This window comes from Rhipicephalus microplus, unplaced genomic scaffold (genome assembly GCF_043290135.1).
Source record: "Rhipicephalus microplus isolate Deutch F79 unplaced genomic scaffold, USDA_Rmic scaffold_14, whole genome shotgun sequence".
Taxonomy (NCBI): Eukaryota; Metazoa; Arthropoda; class Arachnida; order Ixodida; family Ixodidae; genus Rhipicephalus; species Rhipicephalus microplus.
Window position 1 is genome coordinate 16,166,230 of NW_027464587.1, and position 16,121 is coordinate 16,182,350.

Sequence of the window (16,121 nt, forward strand, 5' to 3'; positions counted from 1 at the left end):
TTACTCATTGCCGATTCCACGTCTTCATAGAAGCTTTCAACTGAAGCGTCATCATGGCTGGATGTAGGCGCGTAAGCCTGTACCACCTTCATCTAGTATCTCTTATTCAGTTTAATTATGATACCTACCACCCTTTCATTAATGCTATAGTATTCCTCTATGTTGCCAGCTATGTTTCTGTGAATTACGAACCCCACTCCCAGTTCTCTTCTGTCAGCCAAGCCCTGATAGCAAAGGACGGGCCCATTCTGTAGCACCGTATAGGCCTCATCTGTCCTCCTAACCTCACTAAGCCCTATTATATCCCATTTAACATCCTCTAGCTCCTCGAATAGTACAGCTAGACTTCCCTCACTAGATAACACTGCCCAACATATATCTTGCCGCATACAACGGGAGCAAATAAACCACGTCTATCACACATGCTACAAATAGCCTTCCTTGTTTGATCGTGCAGCAGCTCCATTGTGCGGACTGCGCATTCACCCGTTTGAAAGCGCTGAAAGCTTTTTTGGGGCATAGAAAACCACCTTCACATCTACGTTATCACCTATCTTTTTCAAATTGTGAGAAATTCTATGTAGATAGGGAATCACACCCATGCGCTTTGAGATACTAGCCACGCAGTTCACTGGTGCTTCTCGTCCCTGTTTAATCGTCTTAAGCAACTTTTCCGCCACCGAGACCAGCACATGATCGGGAAAACCAGTGCTGATCGGATGGGAAGCCTGCTCAACAAAGCTACTGATTAACGAGTGGCCACAAGGCTTTTGAAGGGCATTTCTTAAACAATGATTAGCAATCCCTCTCTTTATGAGCTTTGAATGAGCCATTGAGTACGGTAGAAGAGGTTTTCGTCCTCTGGGCTCATATTCCCAGCAAAGGTGATCACTTGAGATGTTTAATCTCAAATCTAAAAACCTTAACGTAGCATCCTGCGGAAGCTCATGTGTTAGAATAAGAGGTGCCATGCACTCATCGAAAAGACGTAATACGTTTGAAACGGCAGCTTCGAAGCCCCGATCATCGCAGTATAAAAGCACAAAAAATCTTCAACAAAACGAAACACCTTTACGACAGCCGTTCTGTCAAGGTCGCTAGCCAAGAGTCAGTCATGGTGAGCGAGAAAAATGTCACTTAAAATGGGTGCTATGCATGAACAGATGCACACTCCTCTTTTTTGTAAAAAAATGCCTCCATTCCATGATACAAACGTTGTCTTTGGGTATAAGCCAACGAGCTCAAGAAAGCCACAGACTGTTATGTCCGCAGCATTCTGGAACGCAAATCGTAAATCGTATATATAATCATCTGAATGAGGATATATCGAATAATCACAACTATGGCGCTGCGCGAGACCCGAGTTGTGATCTCATAACAGCTTTTGCTGTAAAAAACACCAACCGAGCATTGTTTGCTTGAAGACTGCACAAGTTGTATCCAAGTTCTAGCTATTTTTTAGTGTAGATGACAGCATCATCATCATCATCATCATCATCATCATCAGCAGCCTGACTACGTCCACTGCAGGACAAAGGCCTCTCCCATGTTCCGCCAGTTAACCCGGTCCTGTGCTTGCTGCTGCCAATTTATACCCGCAAACTTCTTAATCTCATCTGCCCACCTAACCTTCTGTCTCCCCCTAACCCGCTTCCCTTCTCTGGGAATCCAGTCAGTTACCCTTAATGACCAGCGGTTATCCTGTCTACGCGCTACATGCCCTGCCCATGTCCATTTCTTCATCTTGATTTCAGCTATGATATCCTTAACCCCCGTTTGTTCCCTAATCCACTCTGCTCTCTTCTTGTCTCTTAAGGTTACACCTACCATTTTTCTTTCCATTGCTCGCTGCGTCGTCCTCAATTTAAGCTGAACCCTCTGTGTAAGTCTCCAGGTTTCTGCTCCGTAGCTAAGTACCGGCAAGATACAGCTGTTATATACCTTCCTCTTGAGGGATAGTGGCAATCTACCTGTCATAACTTGAGAGTGCTTGCCGAATGTGCTCCACCCCATTCTTATTCTTCTAGTTACTTCAATCTCGTGGTTCGGCTCTGCGGTTATTACCTGCCCTAAGTAGACATAGTCTTTTACAACTTCAAGTGCACTATTACCTACCTCGAAGCGCTGCTCCTTGCCGAGGTTGTTGTACATTACTTTCGTTTTCTGCAGATTAATTTTAAGACCCACCTTTCTGCTCTCCTTGTCTAACTTTGTAATCATGAGTTGCAATTCGTCCCCCGAGTTACTCAGCAATGCAATGTCATCGGCGAAGCGCAGGTTACTAAGGTATTCTCCATTGACTCTTATCCCTAACTGCTCCCATTCTAGGCTTCTGAAAACCTCGTGTAAGCACGCGGTAAATAGCATTGGGGAAATTGTGTCCCCCTGCCTTACACCCTTCTTGATTGGTATTCTGTTGCTTTCTTTATGAAGCACTATGGTAGCAGTTGATCCCCTGTAGATTTCTTCCAGAATGTTTATATATACTTCATCTACGCCCTGATTCCGCAGTGTTTGCATGACGGCTGATATTTCTACTGAATCAAACGCCTTCTCGTAATCTATGAAGGCTATGTGTAGTGGTTGGTTATATTCTGAGCATTTATCTATTACATGATTGTATGATTGTATGATTGATAATATGAATGTGGTCGATTGTTGAGTAGCCTGTTCGAAATGCTGCTTGTTCCTTTGGTTGATTGAATTCTAATGTTTTCTTTACTCTGTTAGCAATGACCTTTGTAAATAGCTTGTACACTACAGAGAGCAAGCTAATCGGCCTGTAATTCTTCAAGTCCTTGTCATCTCCTTTCTTATGTATTAAGATGATGTTAGCGTTCTTCCAAGACTCTGGTACTCTTCCCGTCAGGAGACACCTCGTAAACAGGGTGGCTAGTTTTTCTAACACAATCTGTCCTCCATCTTTCAGCAAATCTGATGTTACCTGATCCTCACCAGCAGCTTTGCCCCTTTGCATGCTCTCCAAAGCTTTTCTGACTTCTTCTATCATTACTGGTGGGGTGTAATCTGGGCTACTGCTAGTTCTTATAGTATTAAGGTCGTGGTTGTCTCGGCTACTGTACAGATCTCTGTAAAACTCCTCCGCTATTTTAACTATCCTATCCATATTGGTAGTTATTTTGCCTTCTTTGTCCCTTAGTGCATACATCCGACTTTTGCCTATCCCAAGTTTCCTCTTCAATGCTTTGACACTTCCTCCGTTTTTCAGAGCGTGTTCAATTCTCTCCATGTTATACCTTCTTACATCGCATACCTTACGTCTATTAATCAACTTGGAAAGCTCTGCCAGTTCTATTTTGTCTGTTGTACTTGACACTTTCATGATTTGACGCTTCTTAATTAGGTTCTTCGTTTCTTGGGAAAGCTTGCCAGTGTCCTGTCTAACTACCCGGCCTCCAACTTCCACTGCACACTCCGTAATGATACTCGTCAGATTATCATTCATTGTATCTACGCTAAGGTTGGTTTCCTCACTAAGAGCCGAATACCTGTTCTGCAGCGACACTCTGAATTCCTGTACTTTCCCTCTCAGTGCTAGCTGATTGATTGTCTTCTTGCGTATCAGTTTCTGTCGTTCCTTCTTCAAGTCTAGGTGAATTCGAGACCGTACCATTCTATGGTCACTGCATCGTACCTTGCCAATCACTTCCACATCCTTAACGATTCCAGGGTGTGCACTCATTATAAAGTCTATTTCGTTCTTATTTTCGCCATTAGGGCTCCTCCATGTCCACTTGAATGGAATGTTCCCTACTAGCACTTCGTGGGATATATTTACCATGCTTCAGTGAGCATGTAAAATGTCTCCAGCCATGTCCTGGCTATTACAGGCTTCCTTGCAAAACAAAGCTTGCATAAAGCCCATTGCCAGGTGGCATATAAAAAAAAATCGTCTATGGTTGGACAGCTATGTCATATGGCTTTATTAAACACATATAAACGAGTATGTCCATGTCTCGTTTATATGACGACCAACCTAAATATTGCAACAACCAAGGAAACAAAAATGTTTAAACTTGGTTGGGCTTTCCATTAGCATTTTTTGTTTCCAAGAATGTACCAACTTGGCACTTTGCATCATAGCATCTGATTTTGTACATTGTAGTTATAACTAGAGTGACTGTTGGTGGCTACTTTGTGCCGAATTGGCTAGTTTTTTTTACCCTGTCTGACAACAAAAATTTCCGATTGGCTCCATGGCTCTCTTTTGGCTATCAATAAACTTTTGATTAGTAGCCATTTTCTTATTATTTGCAGTTTAAACGCATTATTTTAAAACGTTTCTATCATTTCAGCCCATGCGTATGCACCTTCACTCTGCCACAAGCATGCTGATGCACATCGAGGTACTCTAGCACAGCACTTGGCACGCCCATAAATACATAGTGATGAAGTTGTGTGCATGTTGGCAAATGCATAGTTACACTACTCTCTAGCTATGCTGATGCTGTGTGCAAGTTTCTGTGATTAATTCTGACAAGCAGTGTCTGTTGTACTGTAAACTTGACAAGAACACAGATCTGCAAGAAAATGAAGCTTGTGCATTTGTTTTTAGCCAGATTTCCCTATATGGACCTGTACTTGTATTACGTAAACTCTAATAATCATATCTGGCTTGCAGCCTTAAAGAGACGAAACTGTTTCAGCATTTAACGTTGTGGGGTCTGAAAATATTGTTGCGTTCGAAATACAGTGCATGGACGTATCAGATGTTATTTGGTAAACCAGCTTGTGTATGATTATTAACAAATGCATCACCAGTGAAACGCTGTACAGTCTTATACAGTATGTTAATACAGTAGACTCACGATAATTCAAACTTTGATAATTCATACTTTCAGTTAATTCAAACAAAACTAAGTTTTTTTTGGTTGGTCCTTTATTCTATCAATGTATTTAAAAGCCTGTTAATTTATTCTCTATCATTGGGTTAATTCACACATTTTGCAGTTTTATACCAGAAAATATCTTCCGCTTTCCCACTACTATTTAAAAATTTGCGTGCTTATATAATCCTAACAGTAATCGTAACAGTCGGTGATAGTGCAAAGCGGCTTGGAAGAGGATACCAGTGGAGGGAAGCCCAGGAGAAAGCGAAAGGTGTAGTCGTCACGGTTTCGATAATCAAACGCGTCCGCTGTTAACGCATCGTTTCGAAAAGTTCTCACGGCTTTGTGTTCACCGTGCACTCGTGCACAATTTCCCTGCCACAACCGTATTTCGACCTCTGGGTGATTTGTGCTTCTTTAACACTAATTTGCGTTTCGACAACACCAGTTCTCACTCAACGGCAGTGAAACCCAACTGCACCTAGTCTGTGAAATGCACATGTGCCATGGGGCACAAATAACTTTACTGGAGTAATAGCACTCTCCAATCTTCCTACTAACTTGCCAACTGGAATCTTATAATATTACTGTGTATCTGCCAAAAACTCTGCATAAAGTACATGCACACTGAATGAATTGTAATTACAATTTGTTCGTTTATATGCAATTTTTATTTGTGGCTCGAAGACCAAGCAATAGCTGAAAAATTGTGCTCTGATTTCTATGGTCTCCTTTATTCGTAATTTCATTATTTATTGATAAGTACTGAATACTCTGCTTATAATATTGCTTTTGTTGTATTCGGTCACAAATTCGGTGGCAATGTTAAATGGTATGGCTAATTTGGCTACTTTTGACTTGAATTCTGGCTCCTTTTCGAGTACACTCTATGGGAACAATGGTGACTACTTTTAATTTTTTGGCATATTGTAGTTTCATTTTATTCTGTTTTTAAACTGACAACATTGATTTCCAGATACACAGCATGTTCACCGAAGCATGGAAAACATCCCGCGAAGTACTGGGAACATTCCATGCAATCTATGATCCTGTTCTCTACACCTGCTCTGGTTTTGTTAAAAAAGCAGCCACAGCATTGAATGAAACTCATGGAGCCTTCAAGCAAACAATTCCTGGTTGGTTTTTAATATTCTTGCCTGCTCTTGATAGTTTATTTTGTTAAGATAAAAAGCAAACCATTGCTATCAAGGTGCTCTATATATTTTAGACAAAACTGTAAGTGTTTCATTCCATTATGCTGAGAGGTTAATGAAGTGTTGAGTTACACAACTCTGCAAGACGGAAGTTCATTTTCGCATGTATGGTATACTTACAAAGAAAAAAATCTTTGAGAGAAGGATCGCAGTTTTGAATATATAGATGAAGCCTCAAGGTGTTATGAACCACCATTCCAAGTAATCACTGCAGTATGACCTCAGTTTCAGAGTTTACCGCCTCATGATCCGAGCCACAAAAATTTCTCGGATCTGTCAAGAGTGGCTAGGGTTAACAGGGTCTGCCGCACAAATGCTCTTCTCTCGCCGGGACAAACACACTGGAAGGTACACAGGGGAGGCATAACATGGGTGAAAGAATTTACTTTATTGTGTGTCAAGACCTTCAGTATGTGTGGTGAAACATTATTGCTCTCTCTAGCTGTAATTCCTGAGCACGAGTGTGGCTCACTGTGTAATGTTGACAGATTATAGAGTGCATTGCCAGCGCATGAGAGTGCCCTGTGTCAAAAGGCACTTTTGATTGAAACTCCACTTTTGCCAGCTATTGGCTGATGTGGCATTTTGTCTCCTGTTAAACATAAATAGGTGGCACAGGCGCTCCAAAAAGATTGAGCACAGGTCTTTGTATGGAGAGAGGGTTCGTGAAAAAGTAGCAAGTTCCTACTCTGCCCTTAACCCTGCTTTTCGTGAAACACTGCTACCACAGCAGGGCACTTCTACCTACCAAATGTAGTTTCTTATTAGAACAGTGTTGTACTTCCATCTTAAAAGAAAAAAAAAATTGAAAATAGGAGGACAAGCAAAAGAAACTACCAACGACGGCCCTAACTCACGACTTTCGAGCTGTGCAAAGTTTTGGGTGCGAAATAAATTGGAATTGAATATTTTTTTAAATACTTCTTGACTATTTTTAGGAGTGTGTAAATATCAAGTTTTTTTAATAAAAATCGAATACAAATACAATTCTTCGAATTTACAAATCAAATATCAAATAATTAATAGATGTGATTTCTTTCACCAGTAATATTTACTTTGCCATACGAATACACTTAAGTGGAAAGCACTATACGTTCTAGCTGTTCTAGTCTGTTAGTGCTAAAAAAATGCCACCATCTGTGCTAGCGTATGGCTGTACTAAATATAATTGAGCTTGTTACAGTGACGTACTGGGTTCAGTTCACATACTGAACAAACTTTTATTGTTTTTGTTTTATGTAGTCCCACTTGACCATGAAAAAAAAAAGAGCTTTTGTACTTTCCATGATGACTGTGAGTATGAGGCCACTCTATAGTGTATTTTCTGCCATGGTAGCTGCATTTCAATGAGGTAAAATATAACAACTAACGCTCGTGTATTTAAAGCAATTGTGAAAGCAGCCTAGGTGGCCACAATTTATCTGGATCCTCACACTATCAGTTTTGGCCTGTACGATCCCAGATTTTATGGCTTTTTTTTTATTCCTGTCCATATCGGTTAATACACTAAGGCAAACAGCTGTACCTTAAGCTACACGGTAATACTCGTTACCTGGCATGCTTCTTTCTCGAGAACTATGTCATGTTCTGTCACGTTGATTGCCACATGATCATACCCAAGGACCAGGCATGTGCAGTGATAATGCAAGAAAGGCACGTGAGATAATTTGATTACTGTTGTGTGACGGCAAGACGCCCTAAATATGCCTCCTGTTATTCTTATTTTCTAATGGAGCCACAACTCCCGGCGGCGAGGGCACTGTTTTGCTGCCCTGCGAGCGCTTTCACTGCACTGGCTGCTGCCGACAGTAAACTAGCTATACTCGGTGACAACAGGTCCATTTGATTCACCTGCACTGTCTAAACTGGTTAATGTGATGCTACACTCGACCATTTGTTTTAGCAGTGTAAGGTGGCGTCCTCCTAACTGAGCCATTCGTTTAAATCAAGGGCAGGCATCGTGCACAGCCAGTTGAGACAAATCATGACACTGAGTTCGGAGCTAGTGCAGCTAAAGTACAAGCAGCCGTGCTGTTGCATCCATGGTAGCAGACGAATTATGTATATCGGTAAGTGTGTGCCTCACAAAGTTGACCCCAATACTGAATGAAGATAGTCGCTGTGTTGCAGTAGGAATTAGGTGACTCAGTCGGCTTCTGTGCATCTTGCATCGTTTTTAAGCTCCTTGGCATGGCTTATTGATAGGAAACCAACTTTCCTGCGTTCCTGCTCCTGTCTAGCCCAGCAATCACTTCTCAACTCACGCTGTTCATAAAATCTAATGTTCACTCAAGTGCGGTCGACACGGCAATGTCAAAGCGGTCAGCTAAGGAGGACACACTGCGCTGTCCACCCAAGTGGCACAAAACCACCAAGCACATCTTTTCAGTCTATTTTCATTACCTCGCGAAGTTCGGCAGACAACCTTAGTCATGCTTGGATAATAAACACTGATGAGTGCTGCTAGGCAGTCAGTAACTGTTACTCCGCCATGCATGAGGTGTCGTCCTTGTTAAAGAGCGGCACCTCGGCCCTCCCTCTCCTCCACGGTCTTCGGGGCAGATCGTGACACTGGCGAAGAGTTCAGTCAACGAGTTGACCCATGCCATTCAGAGTGGCAAAACAACCCCCCCGCATCTGACACCATGCCGATGCATGAAAGGCTCGAACCGTTCGAGGGAGACGGGTCCGCCTGGCCCATCTATGGGGAGCAAGTTCACATGTTTTTCCGAGCTAACGACACGCTCGAGGAGAAACACTGGGACATTTTCCTGGCAAGTTGCGGAACCCAAGTCTTCAGTCACCAGCTCGACCTCCTAAAACATGCTACACCGCATACCAAGACGCTCAGCGAATTGCTCACCCCACTGCGCTCGCACTTTAATACGGCGCTGTCTATGCTAATGGGGCGTTTTCGCTTCAACAACTGGAGCCTCAGGGAAGGAAAGAGCCTAAGGCAGTTCGCCCCTGCACTACAAGGTTTGGCAAGTACCTGCGCTTTCGAGGACTAGCTGGACTCGCTGCTACGGGACCATTTCGTCTGTTGCATAAACAACCCCGGCATGCAGACGCATTTCCTGGAACTTCCCGACCCCTCGCTGGACGACGTGGTGAAATTAGCGCTGGCGATGGACGCAGCGACAAAAGACGCCGGCGAGATTGCGCGTGCGGCATCAACAGAAGCTACGGTCAAGAAGATGGTGGCAAGGGGCAGTAGATCTAGTCGCTGTGGTGATGCCCATTTTCCCTCACAGTGCCAGTTTGTACATTTGCAGTGCTTCAAGTGCGGAAAAACTGGGCACTTTGTACGAGTATGCCACACAAAGAAGCAGAACAGCAGACCACAGCAGCAGCCTGGATCCAGCCCAGGTTCCACACCAGCCCACGGTCATCACAAGTCGCAAGTGGCGGTGGGGAAGTGTGACAGCAAGCTCAGGTTTCTCCGCGGCCAGGCTCAACGTCGTGACCCGCCTATTTTTGACATGTGGCACACAAGCCTTGTCCCGTCGTCTGTGCCGCTGTATGTACTAAACATCGAAGTTGGTGGGCATCCCATTTTTATGGAACTGGACACGGGGGCCAGTGTGTCGGTCATGGCTGGCAAACATTTCAAAAGGACCGTCCCCGGAGTGGCCGCTGAGGCTTCAGGCGTCATGCTGCAGAGTTACTCGGGAGAACTTTTTTGGATACAAGGCCAGGCCCAGGTCAGCGTTTGTTTTGGCAACAGGGAAGCAACCCTTCCTTTGTATTTGACCACGGGGTCGTCACTGATGCCGCTCGGCAGAAATTGGATTTGCACTCTGGGTGTTCGGCTGCCAGAAGGCCACGTCCAGGAAGCAGCCCTACATGGCGTACAAGACATCCCGAGCCTCCTAACAGAGTTCCGGTCACTGTTCAAGCCAGGGGTGGGCACATTTGCCGGTACGACTGCTGGCATCCATGTACCTGAGGGAGTCCGGCCTCGGTTTTCCAGGCCTCGCTCACTGCCATTTGCACTTAAGGACGGGGTCACCCAGGAGGTGCAACGATTACAGCGTGAAGGCATTCTGGTACCAGTCAAGACTGAGGAGTGGGCTGTTCCCATCGTTCCAGTTCCCAAGCGATATGGTAGTGTCAGAATCTGCGAGGATTTTAAAGTTGTGATACACCCCGTCGCTACTGTCGAAAAGTACCCCCTGCCTTGAATTGAAGATCTCTGGTCGGCCTTGTCTGGCGACCGGAAATTCTCGAAGCTCGACCTCAGAGACGCGTATCAGCAGTTGGTGTTTCAGGAGGCCTCACGGAAGTACGTCACAATATCGACAACTATGGGGCTTTCCCAGTATACAAGTTTATCATTCGGCGTGGCCTCGGCACGAGCCATTTTTCAGAGAGAGATGGACAACGTCTTCAGAGGCATGAGGCACGTGGTAGTGTACTTGGACGAATTGACGACGAAGACCACATGCAGAATCAGCACAACATTCTGGCTAGACTTCAGGATGCTGGTCTGAAACTCAAGCGGGAGAAGTGCATCTTCCTGGTTCCCAGTGTAGAATACCTGGGACACGTCATTTTTCAGGCTGGCTTGACTCTGGCCCCCCACAAACTTGAGGCTGTTCTGAAGGCGCTGAAGCCCCGAAACAAGAAAGAGCTGCAAAGCTACCTTGGCCCTTATCAATTTCTACAGAAGTTCCTGCCCAAGCTTTCTGCGCATCTGCAGCCACTGCACATTCTGCTTCGAGGTGGCCAGCATTGGGCGTGGAAAAAGAGCAGGCTGTGGCCTTTGAACCCAGTAAACAGCTAATCACGAAGGCACCGGTGCTGGTGTACATCGATCCAGCCAAGCCTGTGATTCTTACTGTAGATGCATCATCATACGGTGTAAGAGCCATCCTAGCTCACAGAGACGAGAATGGCCAAGAACGCCCGGTGTCATTTGCTTCTTGTCGTCTCCACACAGCAAAGCAGCGTCACAGCCAGCTGGACAAAGAAGGCCTAGCCCTCATGTTTGGCGTCGAGCGTCTTCACCAGTACCTGCGGAGCCGAAAGTTCCAGGCAGTCATGAACCACAAACCACTGCTGGGCATACTGGGGCCAGGCAAGGGGGTCCCCGTGCAGGCATCACCTCGAATGGTACCATGGGCCTTGAAGCTGGTGGCCTACAGCTACCAGTTGGTGTACTGCTCGGGAAAAGACCTGGGGCCTGCTAATGCCCTGAGCCAGTAGCCGCTGCCAGAGATGCCTGCTGCTGTTCCAAAGCCAGCTTAAGTGCTCATGCTGGAGCATGCATACCCCGAGGTAATCTCCAGGTCTGCTGTGTCCCGGGCGACCAGTCCAGACCCAGTCCTGTCCCAGATGGTGAAGGCAGTATCCCGAGGGGAGGAGTTGGTGCAGCAGCCCTACAGCCACAAGGCCGCTGAGCTGAGCCTGGAGCAGGGCTGCCTACTTTGGGGTTCCAGGGTGGTGATCCCACAAAGTCTCCGATCCAGTGTCGTGCAGTTGCTGCACGCGGGGCATCCTGGCGTTGAAAAGACAGAAATGGTGGCTCGGTTCTACGTTTGATGGACTGGACTGAACCAGGACATTGCTCACATTGTGTGGAGCTGCCAAGTCTGCCAAGAACATCAACAGGCTTCGCATCATGGGGAGATTACCCCATGACTATTCCCACAGAGGCCCTGGTCCTGTCTTTAAGTGGATTTTGGGGGCCCCTTCAAAGGCCACTACTTTCATGGTAGTGGTCGACACAAGTGGGTGGAGGTTATACCTCTCACTACTCTGTCAGCAGGTGCGACCATTGCAGCACTGCGGGAGATTTTTGCAGTAGGAGCCTGCCGGACATCATAGTCTTCGATAATTGGCCCGCTTTCACCAGTGCAGAGTATCTGGCCTGGCTCACAAAGAACGAAATTCGCCGAATGATGGTTTCGTCGTACCACCCTGCTTCAAAACCGTGCAGCTGAGTTGGTGGTGCAGATTATTAAGGACAAACATGAGAAGAGCCAGGTTAAGGATGTCCATATGCTGGTAGCCCAAATACTTTCCCAGTACCGGACTACACCTCATGATGTCACCGGCCGCGCCCCCTGTGAGCTTTTGCTGGGACGGATGGTGAAGACCCCATGGGACATTCTGCACCCAGACCTCTGGTCCACGGCACTCCTCAAACAGCTGAAACAGAAGCTGGCTGCTGACAAAGGGTGCCACGCTGGGTCACTGCCAAAGCCTGAAGTGCCAGTATTTGCCAGGAATTCCTGTTCTGGCCCACCTTGGTCTGCTGGACAAGTGGTCTCACCTGCAAGCTCTTCCTCTCTGCTCGTACGAATACAGGATAAAGCCACATGGCACCAACATGCTATGTGAAGGCTAACCGCGATACCCGGCTTGCATCTGCCTCAGCACCAGTTGTGGCCAGTGAGACAACCATTTCACAAGGAACAGCCGTCTCCAGTTTTGCGCCACTAGTTGGGCCACTGGCAAATTCAGTGCCATCTGTGCCAACCACGGCAAAATCTCAGGATGAATCAATAGTGGCTCAGGCAGCACCTAGCGCTACCGCACCTAGTTTTCTCAACACCTGTACCCAGACAGAGCAATCGACGACAAAGGGCACCAGCCTGCTTTTTGCCTACCTAAACCCTCGAACCGCTGGAACTTGTAATTTTTATTATGTGTTCAATAACTGCAGGTGAGTGTGTAACGAGCGTGTGGCGCCCTGCCTAGCTTATTTTCATTACCTCACCAAGTTCGGCAGGCAACCTTGGTGGTGCTTGGATAATAAACACCAATGAGTGCTGCTGAGCAGTCAGTAGCTGTCCTTGTTAGAAATCGGCACCTCAGCCTTCTCTCTCATCCAAGGTCTTTGGGGCAAATAATGACAGTCACCCTCTTGTCGAGCTTGCAAAAAATTAAGGTACTCGCTCGCAACTACTTTGCAGTACCTTGAGATTCTGATGTGTTGCAACTTAGTCAGTTTGAGCGTAACAAATGTCACAACATTCTCGCATCTTGTCTTCACTGTGGAGCCCATCTGTTCTGTAATACTTTTTATCATAGCTGCAGATAGTGCGACAGAATCCACGGTTTTTCTTGAAAAAATTGGCCATCTTGCACACCAACTCTTTGAAACACATGCAAGCATGCAACTAACAAAGGAGAAACACTGCACCGCCGGCATGCTGCCAGTAGTACACTGGCCTGCGCTGCCTGTGCTTCGGCATTCATTTCAATGTGGAGCTATAAGTGTCGCGCTGCGCGTACACTCGCTGAACAAGTGCTGCGTGAGTTCAGTTTTGGCTGCGCTTTCTTCTGAACTGCCTAGAACTGGTTCAAGCAGTGCAAGGCAAATTGAACCGTCATAACTTGCATTGCATAGCATTGCATAGCATTGAAGGGAAAGCTGCACATGTAGCCCTATGCCAAATAATTGATTTGGCACGCATCTCGCAACACTGTGGAAAGTGACAGGGGCAAACCATGAGCGTTTCTTGTAGATGCAGATGCCACTTAGCGTTTGAGGTACACGTAAAAAGGCGGGGTTTTCTCGCACGTCTGAAAACGCTTGAAATAGGTAAATAAATACAACTGTTTTGCTGGTGTGTGCTGTGTCCTGTCTCCAATAGTTCTACGTAGAAACTAAAGGAGGAACTTTTATATTTAATGTTGAAAATACGGGCGCTATTCTGGAATTACATTTACTCGCAGTAGGATGCACATGATTTGGCTCTGTAGCCTGCACTTTAATGCCAAGAAATGTTGTTACCGAGGACATATCTGTTAGCAAAAAAATCACAGAATATCCACAGAGGGAATGATGATGAGTGGTGCGAAGCGTCTGTCCGTTCGTTCTTGCTTTCGTCCCTCTGCCCCACCATCTACGCATCCATCCGTGCATCTGTTCGTCTGTCCATGCATCCATCTGTCCGTACTTCTGTGCGTCCATCTAGTGAACACTCCAAGTACCGCCATCTCGCATCCCCATTGGCACATACCCGCTCCACATGTCTGTCCATCTGTCCGTTTGTCTGCTAGTTTCCTATCCGTCTGTCCATGCATTCATCCGTGCGTTCATATAGTGAACACTTCAAGTACCAGCATCTTGCATCCCGGTGGCTACGTACGACAACGACGAACCTCTCTCGTAGAACCTCTCTCGTATCATGAAACGCGTGTAACTTCGCCATTAAGTCACTGTTTCAAAAAAAAATTGCACGACCGTGAATTAATTCATTGTAGGCTTTTGCACATGCAACACTACAATTAAATCTCGATTTCTGGGTACAATTTAGCGACCTTTAGAAACCAGTTACGAAGCTGTTATACGTTCAGGAATGCATTCAGTTGTCAAGAAATTTCCGTAGATGTAATTTTTGTTTGCAAAGTTGTATGCTTCCTTTTGGTGAGAGGAACGTACAGTAAAACCTCAATAATTCGAAGTCACTGGGGCCGCGAGAAAGCTCCGAATTAAGTGGGTTTTCGGATTAACAGAACATACAAGAAGTGGGATGCAAGAAACTTAGAACTATTCAAAGTAATCAGTGCTCGTCGTTTGCTGTGCCGGCTAGCTCGCGGCTCCAAAGGTCATGTTGCCTGGCAATGCCTGGACTTTATTTTGCCTCGAATATTGAGGAACTGTGGGCCTCGCTGTTGTCACCTAAAAAAAAAAAAAACCGCTGTCGCAATCGATTAAAATGTGCTCCTGCAGAAAATAAGATATCTTCACTGCAGTAGAATAATGACATGCGGGCAGCATGTTGCCTGCTCCTTGCTTCGTCAGCACGTCATGATGCGACCACTCGCACAACTCGCACATTCTATTATAATTATGACTTTCATAATGACCCGTTTGACGAAGCTCACGATGTGTTTTGGCTGGAAAAAATGATCTCTGAAACATTAAAACTTAGTTTTCGAAGCAGGTGTTGCTGGCAAGAACTCCGCCAGCAGTGCAAATGCGCGAATTGCTGGAGCGACCGGCAATCGGAGCTTCGCATACATCGAGATTTTCGCAAAACTGTGCTTTAATAATTTCTTTACGATCCTAGAAAGAATGGGTAAACCATGACCCGCTGACGTTGCGAGAAACGTGCAATAAGCTGCCCGCGTGTCACTACTGTGTTGCAGTGAAGCACAGCTCGTTTTCCGCAGGCATATGTTTTGGTTTATCACGAGACTATTTTTTTCCTTTTTTTCTTTTTTTGTGCTGCAATTAGCGAGGCTGCCACTCGTTAGTATCGATACATCGCATTGCCTTGTGGCTATTAATAGCCGTCGTTCCGCAGATTCGCGGCGAAATCGGGATCTGGAACTGGCACATATGGCACCCAAAGTTTTCAAATTAATTAACCAGACTGGTGGCGGCTGCCGCTTCAAATTATCCACTCAAACTTACATAGCAAAATATAGGACCGCGGAAATCTTTCGAACTAAGTGGCATTTCGAAATAACCGAGCTCGAATTAACGAGGTTTTACTGTATATGGCAATATATATCCAGTTCTGTTTCCGCAAGATAAGCTAGCTATCTTTAAGGATGAAGTCCTAACTTTTACCCGAAAATACTTTGCAGGGTGAGTATTTGGCAGCACAAAAATGCAAACGAGTCGTCCTTTTCAACAAACATGAAGGATCTTTTTGCCCGTTTACACCACAGGATATGCTACTCATAAGAGTTGAATAAGTGATTGTAAGGGCTGTTTCACTTCAAAGCAGTTGCAGTGTCTTCTATTGATTTCCTATGTATGTGCAATTAACATTTGCTATTTAACACAAATGTATTTATCTGAAAAATTCTGTATTTGTATTGGGTTGTTTTCTATGCACGTTTCATGAAGTCCCGGCCACTGTCATATGTCAGAGTCCTTGCCCATTCTTGCCCAGAAAGTAACTGCAGTCCAGCTTAGTATATGCTCACGGTATACCAAGTCTATCTTTGTATACTTATATACGTGCTACCATGAACTGAATAAGCATTTGGTGGCCAGCACTTCTTACAACCTGTGTCTGTCATCGTCCTTTCTCGTTTTGCAGGCTGATACTTGTGTTTCTATATGATTTGACATTCTATTTGAAAAGTA

General features: G+C 45.4%; 2 protein-coding genes across 9 annotated transcripts in view; one reads left to right on the top strand and one right to left on the bottom strand.

Annotated features, from left to right (window-relative positions):
- Positions 1 to 16,121, top strand: part of LOC119181451 (uncharacterized) — a 607,968-nt gene that overhangs the window by 402,003 nt on the left and 189,844 nt on the right. For all 4 annotated transcript variants that reach the window (XR_012888604.1, XR_012888603.1, XR_012888605.1 and 1 more), the window contains exon 30: positions 5,827 to 5,986. Coding sequence is in view for 1 of the 4 variants with exons in the window: in XM_037432704.2 (XP_037288601.2) it covers positions 5,827 to 5,986 (160 nt within the window). In the remaining 3 variants the exon portion in view is untranslated. The remainder of the gene's footprint in view (positions 1 to 5,826; positions 5,987 to 16,121) is intronic.
- LOC119181455 (uncharacterized) overlaps positions 1 to 16,121 on the bottom strand; it is an 88,966-nt gene that overhangs the window by 67,724 nt on the left and 5,121 nt on the right. The gene's annotated exons all lie outside the window — the stretch shown is intronic.